Here is a 23,646-nt window from a genome sequence, read left to right as displayed (position 1 = left end):
TGGTTTGTCTGCACTGTAAAATCAATCTCCAACAAATAGTGTTTCCATGTAGACAGTGCATGAATTACAACCAAGAGCTCTTTCTCATAAACCTCCTAATTATTTTCTACACCACGGAGAATTTGGCTCTCACACGCCATAACTTGGCCGTCCTGCATAACAACCCCAATGTTGTTACCACATGCATCACACTGCACTACAAATAACTCCCTTAGATTGGGCAACACAAGCACAAGATATGAAGTCATCTTTTTCTTCAACATCTCAAATACTGAAATTTCCACTATTATCCATCTAAATGACACATTCTACTTCTGCAAAGCATACAATGGAGATGCAATTTCAGCAAACCCGCATACATTCTTCCTGTAGTAAGAACACAAACCCAAGAAGCTGCGAATCTCATACACATTTCTCAAAGGTGGCCATGATCATATTGCCTCAACCTTTGCATGGTCCATGCAAATACCATCCACTGATATAATATGCCCCAAAAAGTGAATTTCATGCAAAAAGAATCCAATTTTCTTGTCATTGATAACTAGCCTATGCTCACGTAGTTCATTGAACACAATGTCCAAGTGTCTTCTATGCTCTACCTTATTCTTTGAATAGACAATCACATCATCAAAGAAGGTGCCCACAAATCCTCTATGTGGCTTGAAAATGCAATCCATCATCCAATTGAAAGTGACAGGAGCATTCGTAAGCTCAAAAGGCATGACAAGGAACTCATATAGCCCAAAAGATGTTCTGAAGGCTGTCAATATGACTGCCCCTTGCAATCTATCCATAACATCATTGATCCGAGAAAATCGAAAAGTAATTATTTATCATGATCTTATTCAAAGCACGATAATCAATGCACATATACCATAAACCATTTTTTTTCCGCACCAAAAGCATTGGAGAACAAAAGAGAGATGAGTTGTGCTGAATCAACCCGTTTTCTAACAGCTCATTCACTTGACTTATAATCTCCTCCTATTAGACTACACGGACTCTGTAGGGTGGCTTATTAGTGGGCTACTTCCAGGGATTAGATCTATGCCATAATCTTCTGGCATGTCAAGTAATAGCTACCCTAGAAGTAACTGAGAGAAGTAATCAACATACATTTTCAAAAATGACATGCGATCCTTCTCTAACTTAGACATGTTCCCAACATTCTCACTATCATCTTTATCCTTAGTAAAAACCAAGTACACTAAAAGAGAATTTTTCATTACTTTAGAAATGGTAATTGCAAATACAACAATGACAAATTCACCTTTCAACTTTACATCGAGTGTGAGTACCTTTCCATTATGCTAAATAGTGATATTTTTTGCATGAGAATCAATCACTCCATGAATACAATGACACCATGGCATACCAAGAAATACATCACAACCCTCAAGTGGATCAATGAAGAACTCTTCACTATCCACATATCCTTGTATATGTAATCGAAGCTTTCCAATAAGCGGTATGACGGACTCTGCACAACCTTTACATCATAGTGACAGGAAACGGCCGGAATGGCCCCCCGGCACGTGGAATCGCCGTCCCCGGAATGTATCCGTCATGTACCGCGTTTCCAAATGATGGAACGTTCCCTGTCCCGTTCCAGACCTGCGCTTCCTGTCTGAAACGGGACAAGGAATGCCACGTGGCAGGCGAAACTTACCTGCGCCCGGTTGCCCGCATTTTGCATCCGCCTGCGCTTCGCGTTCTACTCCCGCCCGGTGCCCAGACTCCCACCTGCATCCTGCTCTTCGCATTCTACTCCCGCCTGCATCCTGCTCCCAGGACCCGCCTGCATCCTGCCCCCAACGCCCAGCGGCCCAGCCACCTTCATTCTCTTCCTTCTTCTTCTTTCTTCTCTTCCTTCTCTTCCCTCTCTTCCTTTTTCTTCTTTCTCTTCTTTCTCCTCCCACCTCCAACCTCTTCCTTCTCTTCCTTCTTCTTTCTCTTCTTTCTCTTTATTCTCTTCCTTCTCTTCTTTCTTCTACCTTCTCTTCACTTCTCCCTTCTCTTCTTCCTTCTTCCTTGAACCTTCTTCCTTCTTCTCCTCTTCTCTTGAGTCTTCCTTCTAAGTTCTTTTCCAAGTTCCAAGTTCTCCTCTTTTCTTCTTCTTCTCCCTTCTCTCCTTTTCCCTTCTCTCTCGACTCTTGAGTGAGTCTTGACTCTTGAGCCTTCTCCCTTCTCTCCAGCCTTCAATTTTTCCTTCTCTCGACTCTTGAACCTTCAATTTTCAGCCTAAAATCATAAATGGCTTCATCTTCCCGCCCCGCTCGTCGGGTTGGTGGTCGAGGAAGAAGGTCTGATGATTGGTCATGGTGGGAAGAAGTAAATGCTGACCGCCCTTTGAGTGGTGGAGGATCTCGACCATGGACTTGCAAGCTTTGCCTATACAAGCGGACTAGTGGAGCAAACAAGGTAATCCATTGAGCCGAGCATTTGTATTTCAAATTTTTATTGATTTTAATTTTTCAAAGTTCCTTAAATATTAGAATATGGACTACCAATTGCCACTTGTTCCATTTTAATATTTATGCATAATCAGGTCCGAGGTCATCTCCTATATGAGCCAAATTCAGAGGTGCAGTTTTGACCAAATGTGACCTTGGAGAAGCAAAGGGAGCTTTGTGACCGTGTAGCAGGTCAACAAGCTTATCTTGCATCTAGACCACGACGTGTTGTGGTTGACCCTGCAACTTTTGTGACACCATCCCCATCAGATGTATCTAGAGCAGGGTCAGTATCAAGAAGTGCTACCTCCACACCTACTGCAGGCATTGCATCGGCCATGGCATTAACAACGCCACATGTTGCACGTAGACAAAGCACACTTGATGCTAGTTGGGATCCCAAGAAGAAGGAAGAGGTGGATACATCAGTGGCACGCTTTTTTTATCATGACCACATTCAATTTCGTGCAGCCAGGTCAGAGTATTTTAAATTGATGTGCAAGAAGATTGGTGAGTATGGCCCTTCGTATGTACCTCCATCATCAGAGACCTTACGCACCACTTTGCTCGACAAGGAAAAGCACATTGTTGAGCAAGCAGCAGTGACTAGAAAGAGCATGTGGGCTAAAAATGGAGTTTCCTTGACTACTGATGGTTAGAGTGATACACGCAAGCGATCCATTCATGGTATGGTTGCTTATTCTCATGGAGAAATGTATTTCATATCTTCACATGATGCATCGGGGATAGGAAAGTCAGCAGATGTACTTGCAGCAGAGTGGGTTACAAGTATTGAGCTTATTGGCCCAGAGCATGTTGTGGGATTTGTTGCAGATGAAGAGCCTGCAAATAGGACAGCAGGTGCTATTATTTAGGGATATTATCCGCATATCACAGTTTCATATTGTATGGCTCATTGCTTGAACAACCTACTAAAGGATATTGGTAACCTGTCATGGATTGCACCTGTCATAGAGCAAGGAGCTCAAATGGTTAGCTTTGTTTTGAATCACCAATTTCTTCACCATCACTTCTATTTGCGGTCGAAGAAGACACTTTTAAAATCTTTGATACAGATTTGCCTTTAACTTCTTGATGCTAGGCAGGTTAAGAGAATGCAGTGGTGCCTTGAGGCAGTTATTTCTTAGTGATGAGTTTACCTCATCAACATTGGCAGATACTCCTACACGTATCTTATGCTTGGAGAAAGCAAATAACTCCACTTTTTGGGATGATGTAAAGCGGATAGATGCTATGGTATCACCCATTGTACATTTATTGAGGGTTATGGATGCTATGCAACCTTGCTTTGGCAAGGTATATGAGGCTAGGGACAGGCTGAATGAAAAGTTGCAGGAGTTGGCACCAAATGATGAGGCGTATGAGGAAATACACCATTTAGTTGTAACGAGGTGGAACTCCTATAGCTCACCCATGCATGCAGCTGCATTTGTTGTGGATCCTGAGTTCCAGGGCAAGGGTCAGGAATGTTATAGGACCTTTCGGGGTTCTTTTGGTTGTGGGGATGCACAGGAGGATCGTTGTAAGATTGGGGCAGCTTTGTGGTGGGAGGACTATGGTTTGGATGGTCCTGAGTTGCAGCAACTAGCCATCCGTATTTTGAGTCAGTCAGTTAGCTCCTCTTGTTTGAAGCAATTGTGGAGTACCTACGCTCACATTGCTTCAAAGAAGAGGAACCGTCTTGGTGTGGAGAGGGCAAACGATCTAGTATTCGTTAGTGCTAATTTGAGGATGTTATGTAACAGTATGACAACAAAGCCTGATCCATTCACAGAGTGGGAGATGCAGCAAGAAGAGGAGACACGTGCTGATGTTGAGAGAGATGCAGCAATTCATGGTACACATGATGATGAGACTGGCACTTCATGAGTGGCTAGAGCAGCCTCAGATCATGATCATGATCTTTGATTTAGCTTACTTATCACGAGTCTCATGATACATGAGTCATGACACATTTACATTATATATGATATTATGATCATTGATGACACTGTGAAACTTGGGCTGTTGACAGTTGTGCCATGCCGATATTATATTTGTACTTGAGTCTTGCAGTCTTGCAGTTGCCCTTTGGGCTATTTTGGCATGCCGCATTTTGCTCCAGTCTAGAGATTAGACTTTATATTTGTAGTCTTTTTTGGAGCAATGAGCACGTTCTTTCAAAGATTAGACTTCAATTTCATATTTGTAATCTTTTAAGTTTTTTGGCAATGGTACCATAGGCATATTCTTTTAGCTTAGACTTTAAAGTTTAGTTCATTGTTCATTGTTTTATCATTTATGATTTTTGGCATATGTATTATGGATTTTATTATTTATAATTGAATAGCTTACCTCTTGAGCCTTGTAAGTTGCAATTCAATTTCTAATGAGTAGTTTTAGAATAATGCATGATATCTTAAAGTTAAAACTTAAAATGATTTGTCCTTGTGGATTATATACCTTGGTTTTAAGTTTTAACACTCCAGAGTCCACATGGATTATAAGTGAAATATTGAATTTTTTTCATACATTTTTTTAAATACCGTTCCCGTTCCCACGTCCCCGTTCCCTAGGTTTGGCGTTCCCGTCCCCGACCCCGTTCCCATTCCCCGTTTCATGTTTCTATGCTTTACATGCCATTCCAACTTCCCACATGGGTCCCATCTCATCATCTCTGATGCCTAGACGGACGGCCATATCAACAAAGATGAAGTTGGCTCGTGCACCATTATCAAAGAAAATCAATGCATGTTGACCCCTAATTTTGCTCCATGCTCTCCACAACTCAATAGCATCATCATTGGACTGATCACTAATAACATCACGCACCAATCCACTAATGTTTTGGGCTTCTTTCCTTTAGAATCTCCCTGATTTTTTTATTTTCCAACTTGCTACCTATTTGCTTCTTTGATTATGAGAAGATAGAAGGAGCTGGAAGTCAATCCAAAAATTCAAGCTTTAATGGAGAGAAAGGCTAAAGCATGAGTTGAAGGAAAGATCTTTCAAGACAAATGGTATTACGACTGCGAAGGCCTATCTAAGCATAAAAGGTATCAATGTCATTGATATAACAAAGTCTATAAAGGGTAATGCATGACCTATTAATTGACAATCTATCCAATCTATGACTTCAAAGTCTCATCATACACAAGTTGCCTCCTCTTATCCCAAAAATCCCTCCATGGAGAAGAACAAGGAGAAAGTTTAAGAACTAGCTATTTCCATGGTAGCTAAATCTCCAAAGATGCTCTTAGCAAAGGAAAATGATGCTAAAAGAGACTTTAAACCTACAAAGAATAGTATTAAGTTTAACATTTTCTATGGTAAGAGAGATTCTCAAAAAGCTATGTCTATTACTAGACAATTTGATGATGCTTTTGGTACTGAAGTTTATACAGAAAAATCAAAGATTAGCATGGTTAAAATGAACTTGAAAAATGCCACTTTAAATTGGTGGTTGAAAGCTGTTCAAGAAGGAAAGAAACCCAAGTCTTAGGAGCTTAAAAAGATGTTCGATAAGAAGTTTCTACCTTCATCCTTTGAAACCAATGTGTGCAATAAGAATGGGATGAGCTAAAGTAAAGCCTAAGGAAATATAGAAATATATATCAACACGTTTGTAGCTATTTCTTTTAAGTTTACATCTCTCAATGAAGTTCCTTTCAATATGAAGGTGAGAAAGTTTATCCATAGGTTATACCAATGGTTTAGCAATCTATCAAGATAGCAAAGCCTAATACTTTGAAAGCAGCCCGAAATGCAAGCCTCAAAGCTAAAGGACTACATATACCATAGATGCTTGGAAAGTCCTCCAAAGAAGAACCGCAAAAAAATAAGACTAAGATGTTTAACCAAAAGAAATTAGAACAATAAGAGCCAAAATGTAAAAATGGAGGTACACCACCTTTGTTGTCCAAAAAAGAAGCTACCGTATCAACAATTAGCAAAATATGCAAGAAAATAGCAATGTTTCTCTTGTGGAGAAAATAAACACATAACTAGTCAATGCCCTAACAAAGCAAAGAAGAAAAATCATCCCCAAAAGACACCTCAATAGAACAAGTTTCCCATACCAAGGATTGATGATATCTTGGATAGGTTGGATAGATCCAAATATTCACTTGAATGGACTTGAAGAGTGGCTACCATCAAATAAGGATTGCTCCTAAAGTCGTAAAAGAGTATTTAAGACGCCCTTTAGTTTGTATAAGTTTATTGTGTTACCACTTGGTCTCACCAACACAACTGCAACCTTTAAAAGAATGATGGAAATGATCTTTAGAGCACTCCAAAAGTTTATAGGTACTTTCTTTGATGATACTTTGGTTCATTCAAAAGATGAAGAAGAGCATAAGCAACACTTGAAAATAATATTCCAAGAACTCCAAAAAGACAAACTTTATATGAATGGTAAAAAGAGTGAATCTTTCCTAGAAAAGATTCATTACTTGGATCATATTATATCCAAAAGATGGGATCAAATGGATCCAAACAAGGTCAAGGCTATTGTAGAATGGCCAAAATTAACTAGTATTTGTGAAGTTCAAAGTTTCTTGGAATTTTCCTCTTATTACAGGAGATTCATTAAATGGTTTGTTATGGTTGTTGAACCATTGTATGATTTGACCAAGAAAGCAATAGCCCTCCACTGGACCAAATTGGAGAAGGGAGCTTTTGAAGCTCTTGATTATACCAAATTTATTAAAATCTTTATTTATGAAATGTGTACACACAAAAAGATGTTGTGTTTTGTTGTTAGGCTATTCAAATGAAGAAGAAATCAGCTGTACTATTGTTTTGTGATGCAAAGCAACTTGTAGATGCTCTGCAATCGCTAGATGAGTCACAAACAATGCCAAAAATTTTGCATTTTCAGGTTCGGCAACGTGGGAACACTTGTGATGAACAAGTTGGAGCAATCACCCATTGTCGAATGGCTGGAAAATGCCAAGATTTGCAACATCACAGCAACCAAGGTGTCATCTCCTCTTCATAGATGCTTCAAGACCTCTCCTTTGGATGTAACGTACTCGCCTATCAACTGTCCAAGCACGTTTTAGCGATCCATCGAGAAACGAATCTAAGTATCGTTGCCCGGCACTCCCATGGAATGTTCCGGGGTTTGTCGCCTAGGGTTTTCCAAGTCCGCCTCCCAACGAAACGTTCGCAGCTGAACCCACTAAGATCAACCTGAAATCTAGGTTCCTGGTAGTCAAGGTCTCCTGACAGTATTTTAGCGTCGGGTCCTGGATATCCTACTTTACACACAAATACCCAAGCCAAAGCTGACCCATACCACACTTGGTTCAAAGAGAATGGGAAACAAGAGGGATGCGTCGTTCAACCTCTCTACCCGTAGGGTATAGTCCCATTCCGGTCCCCTAAAACGGCATGAATAGACTTCTAACTTAACAATACCTAAAAGTCGAACGACGGTAAAACCTTGTGAGAAGCCTCCCAGTTCTCTAGGATCACCCTGCCGTGGGACAGACCCATAGGGGATTCCGCCCTCCCCCTTCCCTTGGTAGCTTTAGTTTTCTAATTAGATCCTATCACATTTATGTGTGACATTCAAAATCAACTTCCTTAATTTGGCCTTTTAGGGAATGGAGTTCGTTCGCATAATTTACAGCACTAACAAGAAATCAAAGCAGACAATCCTTTTGTCAAACAAGTTCCTTAACTTATCTTCAAGTTAATCTTTATCTCCTACCCATACAAGAGAAATTATATATCCCTTCTGCCCAATAAAAGTATCTGGTCCAAATCACATGGCACCACAATTTCCATCCATTATCTAGAATAGGATCTTCCAACGCCACAGACGTTAGGCTCACAGCAGTCTTTAACTCCGTTCCAGACTAGACAAGGGGTGTCCAAAGCTCCACCTAACCCCAAGCGACCTAGAAGTAAGACAGTTTCCGTGGTTGGCCTTTTTACCACTCGACCTTCGGCCCGTAAATTGAGTTGTGTCTTTCTCGAGTTAAAGCACGGTGTGACCTTGGAGATGATCCACCAGCGCAAAATATCCTTTCCTTAATTAATCTAATTAAGAATCAAGCACAAACAAGACATCCAGTCCAAATATCATTGTCCAAGAAAACATTCCTTTAATCCCATGGCAACTTGTCATCACAGACCTTTGCCATGAACTTACCATCAATCACAAGCACTTGGAATAATCATCCAAACCACAATCCAACAAACAATTGATTGTAAAAGCATTTAGCATGTTGTTCGATTAACTAACAAAACAATGATATTCTTTTCCAAACATTACAAGATTAGTCGCGATAACCTTTCCATTGCATATTTTCTCTCCCCTTGGGATCAAAAAGTAATTCTATGTAAAATTTACTTAATAATCCCTTCCTTCGATTAAGGCATATATTAAGGTTTCAATCACGGTACAAGACGTAAGTCCTATCATTTCAATGCGAGTCAATCAATCTAGTAAAAGCATTTATGCCTCTTCTCTAAGTGACATTTATCTTATAGCCTTTCCCTACTATGCAACATTTTATCTTGACTTTATCTCCCTTTCTCCTAAGGCAAGGAGTCGCATTACATTAATGTAAAGTTTACATAATCTCTCCCATGTATGTACCGTTTATATGCATCTGCAAACCTTAAACAATATTATCCTAGGTAAAGATTAATAGAAGACTCATCGATGCTTAATACTTTAGAGTCCCATATGTGGCTTATACTATGCATGGATTCATCGCATAGCAACTAGGTGCAATTTACTTCCCTTGATACAAGCACTTTGCAAACTTTATCTTCGAATATTTGAAATGCGATTTATCCTTTTCAATGACCTATCGTAGCACGGCATAGTACAGAGCCTAGCGTATCTCATGCAGGAATCAAAGCAAGCATCTTATTAATTTGGAAATTCATTACTTACGACTGGTATTGCAGTTGGATTGGCAATGATGCCCTTGCCCGAGGCTTCATTGCTCGTTGTGGGATTGCCATCCGCACGTGACATCTTCCGCTTAGGAGCCATTATCGATCTTCGTCTCCCTTAGACGTAAATCACACAAGACTTCCACGCCTCATACTCGATTAGTGAGGGCCGATTTGGGGAGAAAATTTAGGCTTGCGAGGTGAAGATTAATCCCATGGAAAAGGGAAAAAGGGATGCGCGTAAGCATCCTCTAAGGAGAGAAGAACCTTCTAGAAGGTTCTCTCCCTCTCTCTGTCAACTCTCTCTCTCTCTCTCTCTCTCTCTCTCTCTCTCTCTCTCTCTCTCTCTCTCTCTCTCTCTCTCTCTCTCTCTCTACGTGTCCAAGCCTTCCCCTTTTCCTATGATTAGGAGGGGGGGGGGGGATAGTATTGCATGGTAGCGACGGCTTGTGGATTGGCCGTCATGCTCTAAGGGGAGGGTGCTTGACCACGTGGCCTCCCCTTCCATCAACACCATCGTCAACTTCCACTTTAGCTTCATCAATGTCTACCTCGCCATCGTCGCCTTCCCTCTCCAATTCTATCATGTTCTCCACCTCCTCCTCCCTCCACGTTACAATCGATGGCTTCCTTCTCGTCATCTTCCCCTTTCTCCCCGTCGACTGCCGTCTTCTCCTTCCTTTCCGTCATCATCACCTACTTCCTCCCCCTTGATGTCATCATGTCGTCTCCCTCTTCTCCACGTCTGTCATCATCACGCTGTCTCCTCCCCCCTTTGCTAGCTATCAGCGTTGCCAAGGGGGGAGGGGTGTAAGAAAAAAAATCGATTAATTTTGATTGTCAAAGGGGAGGAGGGGGGGAGTTCCCATGCGGAGTGCGGGCGGGGTATTACATTGGAGATAATACCATTTGAAGATGATAACATGTGGCAATGCACAACGGAAGAGAAACACAAGCATAGAGAGAGAAGGGAAGAAAGAGACTGAAATGAATGCAATAATGGAAGGAATACACTGCAGTCTGCACTAATCTGAAAATGAATGCTAAATACAAAGAGGACTAATCAGTCTTTGCATGCAGCTTGAGGCATCACTGATGGCACTGGATCAGGCTGATAGGCAATAAAGAATGCAGACTACGAAGAGAGAATGTGTTGGCAAAAATTGCAAAGAAAAATGAACAACAATTGGAGGAGGGGCAGGTACAAATAGCCAGCTAGGCATAAAATTGGCCAATCAAGCCCGGTGGCTGCACTAATCCAGTCAGCCAGCCTGAAATGCTGCCACCTGCCCCTAGCAATGCGAAGTCAACCACAAAACTAGCATGAACTAAAATGCACCAAATAGGATCACTAACCGACAATGTGAATACACTAAAGCTAAAATGCAAGACTAGAAACTGAAATGCAAAGGCTGTCAAAGCTATAACATCTCCGTCAGACATAGCTCACAACCAAGAGATGACTAGCATAAAATACAAGAAATGATAAAAATTTCTTGGGACCTAAAATAGGGTCCTTGATAACTCCCACACCCTCACAACTCAATGTAGCAGGCCTTAAGTTGCTACTGACTCAACTAGTCCATCTAACTCATAGGCTAAACCAATATAAGTCACCTTTTTACCATATGGTCAAATAGACCTCATCTAACATGAAAGTCAAGACTCAACCAACATTCTAGCTCACACATGGCTTCTCCTCATAATAGGGGCCTTACAACTTTGAGCACCATGGAGGATCATCGGTGGCACCTTATGAGAGTCGGGCATTGAGCACATCTAACACCTAGAACCCGTGTATGAATGTTAAAACATTGAAGTACATAATCCACTTCTTACCAAAGTTAAAAGACTAACCATCTTCCAAGGTTGGATAGTCTTACAAACATATATTCACATTACGATCCTTGTATTATATAAGGTAAAAACCAATGATTCCAAAAAAATAGCTTTAGCCATCCATTGAGTCAAGCATTATTAGAGCCTAAACATGAGGAACACAAAAAGTGCCAATATGGGAGAGTGTATCCAGCACTAGCCCAAATCTAGGACTAAACTCCCACATGAGCAATACCAATCAACCTAAAATTACTCGGCCATTGTCAACATTTTGGACTCAAACCCCAATTGTTCGAATCATCGTCAATATTGCACTCTCCTTGCTCATAATCTTTGTAATCAGCTACAAGTTGGCACTATGTAGTGATCAGCCTGTTTCTAGATCCTCATCCAATGATGTTGGAAGTGATCCTAGTTTGACAAAAATGTGGTGTTAACTCTTTCAGTACAAAAGAACACGCTTATGAATATCTCCCTCTCACTTGATAAGTGCATTCCTCTCTATTGATTTCTCCTAACCATAGCTCAAGTCTTCTTATTGCTGAACCCTGAAACCATGACCATGTAACCATGTCATATGGGACCTCTTGTCAAGATTATAATTGGTGGGTGGATTAGTGTGTTAGTCACAGGTTATTTTTGACCGTTTGGGAAGCTTTTTAACCACTGCAAGGTATGATAAATGCTGCCACCAAGGCTGATAAGACACCTACAAAGGCTTTTGGCATGTTTTTCAATTAATCTGTGAGTCACAACTCTATCACCAGTCATTTGGTTGCATTTAAACTGGTAACAATTCGCTGCCCAGCTGGCAGCAAAATGCCTCCCCCATGATCAGCCACTGAAAACTGCTGGATTGCATCAAACTGCCTTGGAAAGCTACTTCTTGTCTATGTGATTGAACAAATCAGTAGTGCCCAAAAGAAAAGAGCACACACAAAATAAAGCATCTCCCCTTCCCTTACACAGGTATTGCGTCCATGATACTGCATTCTGCATTGAAAAGCTACTTCTTGTCTATGTTTCTTGTCTATCTGATTGAACAAGTCAGCCATGCCAAAAAGAAAAGAGCACACACAAAATAAAGCATCTCCCCTTCCCTTACACAGGTATTGCATCCAGGGTACTGCATTGGAAAGCTATTTTTTGTCTATGTGATTGAACAAGTCAGTAATGCCCAAAAGAAAAGAGCACACACAAAATAAAGCATCTCCCATTCCCGTACACAGGTACTGCATCCATGGTTATCCTGGTCCATGGTTACACCAACTTACTACCAAACATGTAATCATTGTTCAACTTTGTCAAGTGACTAGCTCTATTTCCAATTACATTACAACAAGTGAAAGATCCATTCATAGTCTCAACAAGGTCACAAAATTTGTAGTTTGACATTACAACAAGTGAAAAATCCGTTCACAGTCTAACAAGGCCACAAAATTTGTAATTTAACAAGCTCTATTTTCAACGGTCACATAATGCAGCTAACAATAATTTCATATCCACCTTAGGTGCATTCCCCCTGCCCAAATGCACCTATACCTTCCGTGATCGCACCTCCCACTTGAACAGATTGATTAGCCCTCGTACCTGAACCCATCCCCTGGCTATGATCTGCAATGGTGTTCCCCACGCAGCGATGCATATAAGATCAACCCATCCCCAGATGTGATATGTTAGCTTCCTAACAATTTCAGCTAAGTAAATTTCCACGCCTCTTTGCGGATCTAGAATTAATCATTGGCACTGTGTCTCTTACAATTTCTTTGTTTTTTTCCATTATAAATCATCCTACTCTAAAGCAAGACGGAGTGCATGGTCTTACATTTGATCGAGCTGTTTATTGACTTCTTCCACTTCCTCGAAGTCAGTGAGAAGTTGTCGAACAATGGCACCATAAGTCAGCGTAAAGAGCTCCGCATTCTGACGGTCAAGAAGGGAAGATGAGAGACCAGGATTCTGAACAGGCAATTGGGAGCGCACCACAGAGAGAGAGAGAGAGAGAGAGAGAGAGAGCGTACCACTCTTTCGACAGCTGGGACTGTTGCATCGCTAGCTCTGAGCAAAGGAGCCATGGCCAGGAAGAGACGCAGTCCGCCGAAGACTGCAGATCGGCGATTCAAATGAAAGTGATTAATAAAGATTTCTTGTCTATGGCCTACAGTCTATAGTGATAATAATTTGAGGCTTGAAAATAATCCCTCTTCCACCATGTAAGGAGGTTTGGGAGCTTCGTGAATTTTATGATAGTATAGATTCGAAGAGAGTGATTAATTGAAAGCAATTTAAAAGAGGAGTAATTATACGAGAGAGTCAATTACAAATCTCTAATATTGATTAAGCCGTTTCACTGCAGCATCGCACAAAGCTACCACGAAACGGCAAGTGAAGTTGTTATGCAGTTCGCTCAACAATCTATTTCTCCTCTTTTTTTCTACTTTTTTCTTCCCTATTTTTAATTCTCTCTCTCTCTCTCTCTCTCTCTCTCTCTCTCTCTCTCTCTCTCTCTCCAAATCCTAATGTCTATTTTTTTTTCTCTACCTTTTATTTTAGGCTATGAATAAGCTCAAGCAACAACCCCTACCATGCTTCGCTCCCTCTTGTTATATAGATCATTGCTAGTGGTAGGGCCTTCTCCCTACCCATGTGCCTTGTTAAGCGGTAGGACATTTTCTACCCATGTGCCATGCTCAGTCGTCATTACTCCTTTGCTCCCATTGGCTCTTCAATGCACCGCTGGCAGCTCCTACGATTAATGCCGCTACTACTTTTAACACCGGCACACATGATGGGCTCGAACCCACAATGTTACTCACTGATATCGCCTTCATTCTCCGTGCTAGAAGAATTGTCCTGCAAAATCCGGTTCTAGTCTGAAAGTGGAGAGAGGGCAACTAGACCTTGTGAAATGGTTGGAAGTGGGGGTGAGGCGGGTTGGGAGTTAGCGAGAGCCAATGGCAAGGTGTTGTCAAACGAGGATGGTTGTAGCCTCAAGGAGGGAGAGAGTTATATTGAAGATGGTGCTACTAGAGCCAAAGATCCATGCAGGTCCATAGGGGCGGTTGCGAGGTGTTGTGAAAGATAAGCTCGGTTGTGAGCTTCTCCAGGTAGATGGCACCAAATTGGATATGTTGTTGTGCTGGTCCTACTCAAAGGACACTTAAGCAAGTTGGGCCTACACTTTGTCTGTCTCCTACTTATGCATGGTCTCAACAAGCACTAAGGAGGAGGGAGAGGGCTTCGGATTTGATTGGTTGAGCATTAGTGGCTATCTTTGTTATGTTCGGCTCAAATAGCACTCGAGCAAGTCGAGCCTACACTCCATCTATCTCCTGCTTGTGCATGGTCTCAGCACTAAGGAGGGCATGAATGTGATGCCATTTCTTGAGGGAGAGAGCTTTGGATTTGATCAGTTTGGCCCGAAGTTGAGCATTAGTGGCTATCTTCATTATGTCATGGGTGGGGGCGGAGGGTTTTTCAAAGAGTGAATCATCAGGGTTAGGATCTTTGCCTCCTTGACCCTAGCTTGAGTCATCGGGATTTAGGGATCCATCCCCTTGATTGTAGTGCGACTCCTGCTTAATCCGAAGCTTGGGATGGAGGCAAGCACTCTCGAAGTGCTTTGGTGGAGGGTGAGAGTCGGTTGGCGAGTTGAGGAATACCAGCCTTCCACATATGTTGAGCTACTCCAACTCGTTGTTCCTCTAGGATGTGTCTCCAAAGAAGGTCAGATTCCACCTTCTAGTCCCAATTCAAGTCCAAGTCAGCCTGTTGTGGGACTTGAATCTGCTCCTCTGCCTCAATGTTCCACTACTCCAACGCTTAGCAATGTTCAAACATCATCTGCCACTTCGGATTTGGGGAGCTTGTGCCAATGGAGAAATAAAAAAAATCTAGGACTTGGGTCTTAGGTGAATTATTCTTGTTGTTAAGGGTGTTGGGTTCCTCAATGACAATTTCCTTCCCTTTTTTGATAGGCAAGGCACTAGGCTTCAAGTCTAGATTTCTTATTTAGCAAATCGGTGATGAACCAGAGGGTGGCTGCTCTCATTGGGAGTTTGGAGCAGGAGTCTATCATGGTGACCTAGAGCTCGTATTTCAGCTTCTCCCAACGGTTGATCCACTCCCACTCATAATCCTGTTAGAGCTCCTCAATGATCTTTGGGGTGAGTGGGGTCACGCCATCTGGGTTCTTTGCTCCAACCCCCCAAGGTTGGAGAAACACGTTCTCCCTCTCCTGCTCTGTTGGGCTCTGCTTTGGACATCATTAGAAAAGGCAAGCTAGGCATTTTGGTATACTTCCAACTGTTGTTGATGGTCGTGAGGGTGGCGTCGCTCCGTTGAAGCTGCTCAAAGAAGGTGATGTTCGCCTCCTTCAGGCAATCGACCTGCGTCGTGTTAGGAAGTCGTTGAGGTAGCTCACTGTCTAGAGAGCCATGTCCCAACTGAGCTCTCACAAGATGAGGACAAGGGGTGTGGGTGTGGTGGCAAGGAGGCAAGGAGGTTGGTCTCCAATTGGGGTTTGTCTTCCCGTGCATGCTTCTGGCCCTTCGACCTTAGTAGGGTGAGCTTGGAGAAAGAGACTAGTGTGGCTGAGGTGGACTTTTTAGGAGAGAAGGGGGGTGGGCTTTCTTGGTGGGGACATGCTTGGTTAGCAGCCTGCTTATCAAGGCTGCTCTCCGAGTGTTCCTCCATTTTGAGGACTTGGCCTTTGATGGTGGCTGGGAAATCATCTTTGAGTCATTGTCCTTACTCACATTCCATGAGCTCCTCGAGTAGGTTGGGGATGGGCCCTGCAATGGTTGTCATCTCTGGATGAGATTGGGGGTATCAAGCAACACTGGGGTAGCAAGGAGGCGGGTAGGTTCAACCAAAGCAAGGGGGAAAAACAAAAGGGTGAAGTGCTGCCCATACATCACCTTCATGGCCTTGACAATGGGTACTCGGTGGGCAACACGTCTAGTCTCGACAAAGAGGCATTCCCCAAGAATATGGGCCCAAGGATATTTCTTTTTGTATTTACAAAATTCTTAAATATCAATAAATATTTCCTTAGTATTTATAAATCATATAAACATAGAAAAATAGTTTTCTTGGCATTTATAATTAATTTAAAGTGAATTAGGATAATTAAAGTAGTTGATTAAAAACTATTGATTAGGAGTTTTTTTTAAAGGAAGAAAATTTCACTATTATTAATTAAGCTGAAATTATGGCATATAAAGCTCATCGAAAATTATTAAATCGAATATGTAACTATTTTTCAACCCAAGATATTCGGACCAATTCACTTTTCCAACATGACAAAGTGAAGCATCTCCCTTCAAAAATCCAAATTTAGTGCTCTAATCTTTGCTTCTGTGCAATTGTATTACATGTGGTCTTGAAGCACTAGGACAATGGTCATATTGGAAATTGCGAGTGTGTCTCACTTAGCTCTTAGAATTCAAGAGAAAATGGGTATCTTATGAAATTTGCAATCCCAAAGAGCTTGTCTAGGCAAGTGATAGTGTGGCATTGCCATGGTCCACATGCATGAGGGACTCCTGACAAATGCAATGAGATTCAGACATGTTCAAAGTGTTGATACTTCAAGGAGTTTGCATCATGCGCCCTATATGTTGCACATTCTAGGACTTTGCCTTTTGGGCTCTAGCTTCTCTACGGACTTCCTCCCAACATAATGATCATTTGCTTGTTATAGTATTATATAGCTCCTTTGAGATTTAAAAAGTCTACCTAGTCAAATTTCAAATGGATCACTTCCAATGATCCAAAAGCTAATGGTAGTGGCTTTCTAGGCCTAACGCAAGAGTGGTAACCTAACCAAGTCCATGTGGATAGTGGTTGGATATAATCAAGGATATATAACTAGGGTAGGTGCACTTATTAGCTGGCAGTTTACTATTGTGCCCATGCTAGGGGCTAATGATTAGTACCCCAAGATTGAAGTGGATTTTGGTAAGTCTTAATTTCAAAGCTTGTGACTTCAAGCACGTGTGCTATTGCATGGTCCCGTGAGACAACTAATACCTTGAGATGATGATAGCTCTTGAGTAATAAGTGACCTTAGCCCAACCATCAATTTCCCAAGGTGTTTATGTCACTTAGATGGACCTCACACAAAGGCTTAAAGCCTTAGGCTAGATAGAATTTGAACACCTACCAATGTTTAGACTCAAGGCCTATGACCATTCGAACCAACGCTCAATTTGAACATCCATTGCAAGGGTGCCTTGGGTGGGTCATATATGCAAGGCTTAATGCCTAAATGAGAATTTGGATGAACAAGGCTTAATGCCTTAATCAACTAGGCTACATTCGGACAAACGTCAATTCACCAAGATGCCTTGTCAATTTGGACTTAATGCCTTGGTTAGGCTTATTGCTTATTATGACAAATCAGTCAAAGGCTCAATTTGGAGGACACCAATGCCAAAGCAAATTGGATGTTGCCAATATCAAGGTTCAAAGGCTTAATGGCTCAATTCAAACATTTGAATTTGAATGAACAAAGCAAAGGCTCACGCCTTCAATTCAGATGTCATCAATGAAAGGCTTAATGCCTCTGATAATTCAAATGGGATGGCATGAGGCTTGGACACCTTGAATTTGGGTCATAAATAGAAGGCTTAATGCCTTTTGTTCAATCATTTAAGCATAACACTCCAACTCCAACAACACAACACAAGGCTTAAGCCTTTGCCTTTGCTCTATTCAAACTCGAACACCATTAAGTGTAAGTCTTAATGGCTATTACAATTCAGACTTAGGCGTGTCACCACTATCAATGGCTTAGTGCCTTGGCAATTATGCCTTGTGATCATTTGGACAGCTCAATTTTGGAAGCCTAAATGACTTAGCCAATTCGAACTCAGACCACAAGCCTTATAGCCACTCAAACGAACTTGAGGCTAAGGCCTAAGGAGGCTAAGCTATAAGGAATTCCAACGGCCTTCAATGCAAAGGCTCAATGCCTTTTGGCAATAGAAGGCTCAAAACCTTGTTATGGCAATCAGATGCCATAAAACATTTAAGACATAAAGCCTTATCAATCATATACCTTATGTAGATGTAGAGAAAGGTTCAAAGTCTTATGATGGCACTCGAATTGAACCTCTTTGTGGTCCAAGAGCTAGAATAAGGAGAAGAAAGAGAGCAGTCAAAAACTCCCAAGCTAAGAATTTAATGAGCTCAGTGCCATGAAATTTGTACCTATATGCTCAATAAGAATTGATATGCTCAGCAAGAAATTGCACGAAGTAGGTGTTGATTCCTCCTTCATCTCCTTTTCCTTCCTCTGTGTGTATATGTAGAGGAAGGTCGCTCCTGTCTTCCCACCTTCATGAACAAATAAACTTGTGCAAAAGCAAAAATGCAAACTCCACAAGAAAAGCAAGTGCAAATGCGAAAAGATCAATGTAAGTTACACAACCCAAGCTAATAGCAAATGCAAAAGTGCAAACTTTTACACTGCTATAGCTCCTCTCAACCTCAAACCCCCTGCTTGCAACTCCATGGAGTATATAGAGACTTAAATTTCTTTAGTTTTTTAAAAAATTTCTTAACTTAGCACCTTAATACCAAAACTCTACGTTCACATGCAATCTTGAACCTATCTACAATTTGTGGCAAATCATCCCTACAACAAAAATGAAAGATCTAGTACACAAACACAAACAGATTGCCTCTCAATCCATGGTCCTACACTAATCAATGTGACATTTTGAAGTACAACCTCCTATTATGTTGCTTGCTCGAGAGCACGCAGAGTTAGTCATTTGAATCTATTAGTCTCAGCAAATGGAACCAAAATGTCTCACAACCAACATAGCTAGGCCTACATATCACTTATCAATTCAAGCATTTCAAGCAATCGAACAATGGCTACCTCTCGCAGAGCTAATGCACACTCTCCAATTGAATGTAGTGAGCTTACCAGCGGCTAATCCATTCATTATAGTCTAGTGGCACTAATTTGCCAATAGCTCCATGATGCAAGGAATGCACTCATGTAACATCTCGGCCCCTTGTCCTCCCCGCATGTGAAGGGGACTAAAGAGGGGGAATTAAAGCAAATGATTAAAACCTCTGAAAGTTGAAAAGGAAGAAGAAAAAGAAATCAAATAGTACATTAACTATAGTGTGCCACCATCTTTTTTTAGTCTTCTTCCATAGCCATCAAACTCGTCATCTTCACAAGCTCACATTGATCGAATAGAACTCCTCCACCATGCAGATGTGAATGCACATCAGCCTTGAAAATGATGACTAGAGAGAGAGAGAGAGAGAGAGAGAGAGAGAGAGAGAGAGAGAGAGAGAGTGTGTGTGTGTGTGTGTGAGTAAGTTTGAAAATTATGAGAGAGGGAGGGGTTTTTGTTAACCCTCCAAAGGATATATAAGCCTTATATCATAATGCTTTAATGGATTTGATTATTACACCAAAATGTTATTTTAGAAAAATGTTGTTGTAGAGAGAGAGAGAGAGAGGGAGGGAGAGAGGGAGGGAGAATAGTGGGAGAGGAAGAGTAAGAGGAGAAGAGTAGGAGTAGGAGGGAAGTAGAAAGAGGAGGAGAAAAAGAGGAGAAGACACAAGAAGAGGAGGAGAAAAGAAGATATGGGAGGAGAAGAGAAGAAGAGAGGGGGAGAAGAAGAAGAAGAAGAAGAAGAAGAAGAAGAAGAGAAGGAGAGAGGAGATAAAAAAAGAAACAGGGGGAAGAATATAAAAAAAAGAGGAGGAGGAGAGAAAGGAGGGATAGAAAGAAGAGAGGAGAAGGAAGAGAGAGAATGAAAATAAAATAAGAGAATATAAGAAGAAGGTAGAAGGGGAGAGAGAGAGAGAGAGAGAGAGAGAGAGAGAGAGAGAGAGAGAGAGAGAGAGAGAGAGAGAGAGAAGAGAGAGGTAGAAGTATGGAATAGGGAGAAAAAGGGAGATACTTTATGCATAAGCTTCATCATCTTGCGAGTTCTTCCATTGATGCTCATCATCACACGATGAAAAACTAGAAGGCAATCCATAAACACAAAACCAAAGTTCAGTTTGTACAAGTACCAAGGCCTTCACAAGTGGAAGTACTACTAAAGTCCGATAGTTTCAAGCTAGAGAAAGCAATCCACGACTTGCAAGAAAACCCCAAGTGCTCCCCTATAAAGTTGACTTTCTTTACTAAGCTAGCTTACCATTGCATAAGAATGATGGAAAAGTCTCTCATATAAATAAATATTATTCATGGGACTATAACAAAAAGAGAGTTATGCATGGGGTGCGAATTATTGTGTTGTAAAGAATAAGGTTGAAAAACATGTTACTCTAGTATGTGATTGGCATGTATCACTTTGAAATTGCACTTTGATGGAAGGATAGGTTGTTATAGATTGCATTTCTTGCAAAGCATTTAAAGAAAATGAATTGCCTCTTCATTTGCAAAGCATCAAACAAAGGATGTGTTTGGGTTGTTGAATTTGTCTTTAAAGAAAAAACTAGTTGTTTTGTGAAAGAGATAGTCTTGCTATCCAAGATAAGTGGCTGATTTTTATAGAGTATTAAAAGTAATTGCTAGATTGATATTATGGGAAAAAATGTTTTCCTAGTTATTGGTCATAGGCTGATTGCTTGGTCATGTATTTGCACGAAAGTTCTTGTGACTATCATGGGTAGTTTTTTAAAAAATAAAAGCATACTAAACCTCCCCCAAGGTTAGTGGTAGGACCCCTTTACCAAGGGACTATTTGACCACACTTGAGATTAGGACCGACCCCACTCCATAGGGAGGATGTTAGGCTAAGAGGTGACAAGGGTGCCAGGGGGCTCTAGCTATAGATCCCTTGGATCTTTGAAGGACCACGAGCCTAACCCCTACGTGACCCAAGATGGATTTCCTTGAAGGCCTTGATGCTAGATAAGCACTGATTGGTGGATCATGTGCTTGAGATTGGATACAAGTCTTGGATCAAGGGACAAAATGCCAAGTTGGTATTGTACCTTGGAGAAGGTACATGATACATTATTTTGAAGTTTCTTGTAAAGGATAGTTTGAGATTATCTTTGTATCGGTGATCATAATTTATGTGAAGGAATTGGTGTTTAATAGTTAATTAAGGAATCTATCTTTGTATATTAAACTTAAATGTGTTAGGATAATTAGATAACCAAAACAAATGCCTGAGGAAAGCAGAAGGACAAGATCCCTAACGGATCCATCCTATGGATGGGTGGTCTAAGTGAGCTGAGAGTTTTCCTTCAAGGCGCTGGATTTAGGAAGTCATCAAATGGTGCGCAAATCAGATGCTATATGCGTACGTAGTGAGCACCGGAAGGTCCCCAAGAACAAAAAACTCTACTTTTTGCTCAAAATCCAAGAGAATAGATTTGCACGACATGAAGAAAAAAGACCAATTGGGTACAATCTCCCCCCATGCCTTGTGTGAGTGCTCCACAAAGCATGTATTTAATATTTTATTCATCTCCAAGTTCAAAAATAGCCCAAATTTACAATTAGCATGCTTTACCTTTTGTGTTTGCTTTTGTCCAAATAAAGAATAAAGCGGTTGGGTGCCCCAAGTGTCGAGCTGTGCCCAAATACAATGACCAATAATGAATATTTAAATCGTGCGTCCATGCGCATACAAAATAATTAATATATGTCAAGCGCTTCAATAAATAAGCGCATCAAAATAAATATTGACACCACGCCTAAGATGCGCGCCTATCAAAAATGATAATTTCTTCTAAATAACTTGAATACACGCTATCGCCCAGTGCTTCCCAGCACCACCGCCGCCTACTCTACACATCAACTGAAGCATTCACAATTGTTAAAAAATAATAAAATTAAATCGACAAAAGTGAATACCTAGCAGTCTTCAGCTATAAAATAAATAAATAGGTTGGAACTCTGTCCCAACCTTAATTTAATACGAGTGTGCACTGTAAACTCATAAACGTCCATTAATTTAAATATGTATTTTGTGAAATCACTCGCTATGGAATCACCACTTGCACATTAAATTAACGTGACGCATGAAAAGGATAGGCATCCCCATCAACTTTTCACACAAGGAATCCACCTTGTGTACGAGCCCCAGCAAATAAATATAATTTTACGAAATCCACCATGGAATATGCCTCCTGGCATCATCGAATGCGTGATTGCCTAGTGTGTTTAGCACACACACACAGAGAGAGAGAGAGAGAGAGAGAGAGAGAGAGAGAGAGAGAGAGAGAGAGAGAGAGAGAGAGAGAGAGAGAGAGAGAGAGAGAGAGAGAGAGAGAGGGGTACGAGACTTGCCTTGGAGTTGTAAAGGTAGCGCAAGTGAAGGTATGTTACATATATATATATATATATGCCATGGACTTTTTTGCATCCATGGTTCTCATTTAGTTTGAGAGCCAATTTATTCAAGCCATAATATACATAACTTGAATACACAATATGATGGTTAACAGGTAAACAAAATAATTGCCATTGCTAGGCCTTAAAAGTTAAAAGTGTAGCTCACCAAATTGGTCCTCCTCCTAGTAAGTGTGACTTTTGCTTCACTTTTGGTAGGTAGAATATAAGAGTTAGGTAAGATTAGCATCAACCAAAATCACCTCCATCATTGGCTCTATTAATAATTCCCAACATTTAACAAATACATATAGTTCAATTTAAGAAATACGAATTATTTGAAATCCATAGCCCCAATTGGTAGATGTCAATTTTCCATGGTGTCTTATTATGTGGTAGATGTGAATATTCCATGGCATCTTCTTATGTGGAGTAAAAATATGCGTATCTCACTTTGAACACAAATTTTAGAGTCATCCATCACATACATAAGCAAATGAAGAGGGTGGTTGGAAGTGTCTATAACAAGTGTTCCCTTGCACTTAATAGAATTGGAGAATGAGATATAAGAGCTCCCATGAGAAAGAGATTGATTTTGTTAAGTGCCCTTGCACCAAATAGAGCAAGAGATAAAGAGCTCCCATTTGCACATGTTTGACTCAATCCCCTCCACAATCATACAGGACTCTCCATGCTCTCATGCAACCTCTATTTATATCCACATGCAACCTCTATTTCTAACACAAACTTCATTCCTACTAAATCAATTTTAGCCATGAACATGGTGCTCATCCTTGCTAATGTTATCATGTATGATCAAAGTGAATAGCCCTTCCTAGCTAAAGCTCCTTGATGGTGGCCAATGTAATAAGTGGAAGTAGAGCTTTTGACTATATCAAATAGGGGATTATAGGGTGGGGAAGTGCATCAAATCGATCCCTTTCCCTTAATTGTATACCCCCAATACAAATGGGGTTTTGCTACCAAATTGTACCACATCTAAGTGCAATTAGCTACATGTATGTACTCCTCACATATGTCATTCAAATCCTATCTATACACCTGAGTTTGCACTTGTATGAAATGTGGGCTATGTATTTAGTAAA

The 23,646-nt window shown here is 40.9% G+C and overlaps 1 protein-coding gene across 1 annotated transcript in view; it reads right to left on the bottom strand.

Annotated features, from left to right (window-relative positions):
* LOC148022036 (Transport protein particle (TRAPP) component) overlaps nt 1-13,390 on the bottom strand; it is a 38,203-nt gene extending 24,813 nt beyond the window's left edge. The window contains exons 1-2 of the mRNA XM_087697635.1: nt 13,232-13,390; nt 13,036-13,133 (exon numbers count right to left, since the gene is read on the bottom strand). Coding sequence (XP_087553761.1) covers nt 13,036-13,133; nt 13,232-13,285 — 152 coding nt within the window. The 5' untranslated portion in view covers nt 13,286-13,390. The remainder of the gene's footprint in view (nt 1-13,035; nt 13,134-13,231) is intronic.
* Between the last annotated feature and the right edge of the window lie 10,256 nt (nt 13,391-23,646).

The sequence above is a fragment of the Lygodium microphyllum genome, chromosome 17, assembly GCF_053477565.2.
Source record: "Lygodium microphyllum isolate KBCC chromosome 17, Lygodium_microphyllum_v1.1.10, whole genome shotgun sequence".
Lineage (NCBI taxonomy): Eukaryota > Viridiplantae > Streptophyta > Polypodiopsida > Schizaeales > Lygodiaceae > Lygodium > Lygodium microphyllum.
The sequence above is the reverse complement of the archived record's forward strand: the minus strand, read 5'-3'. Positions and strand labels throughout refer to the sequence as shown.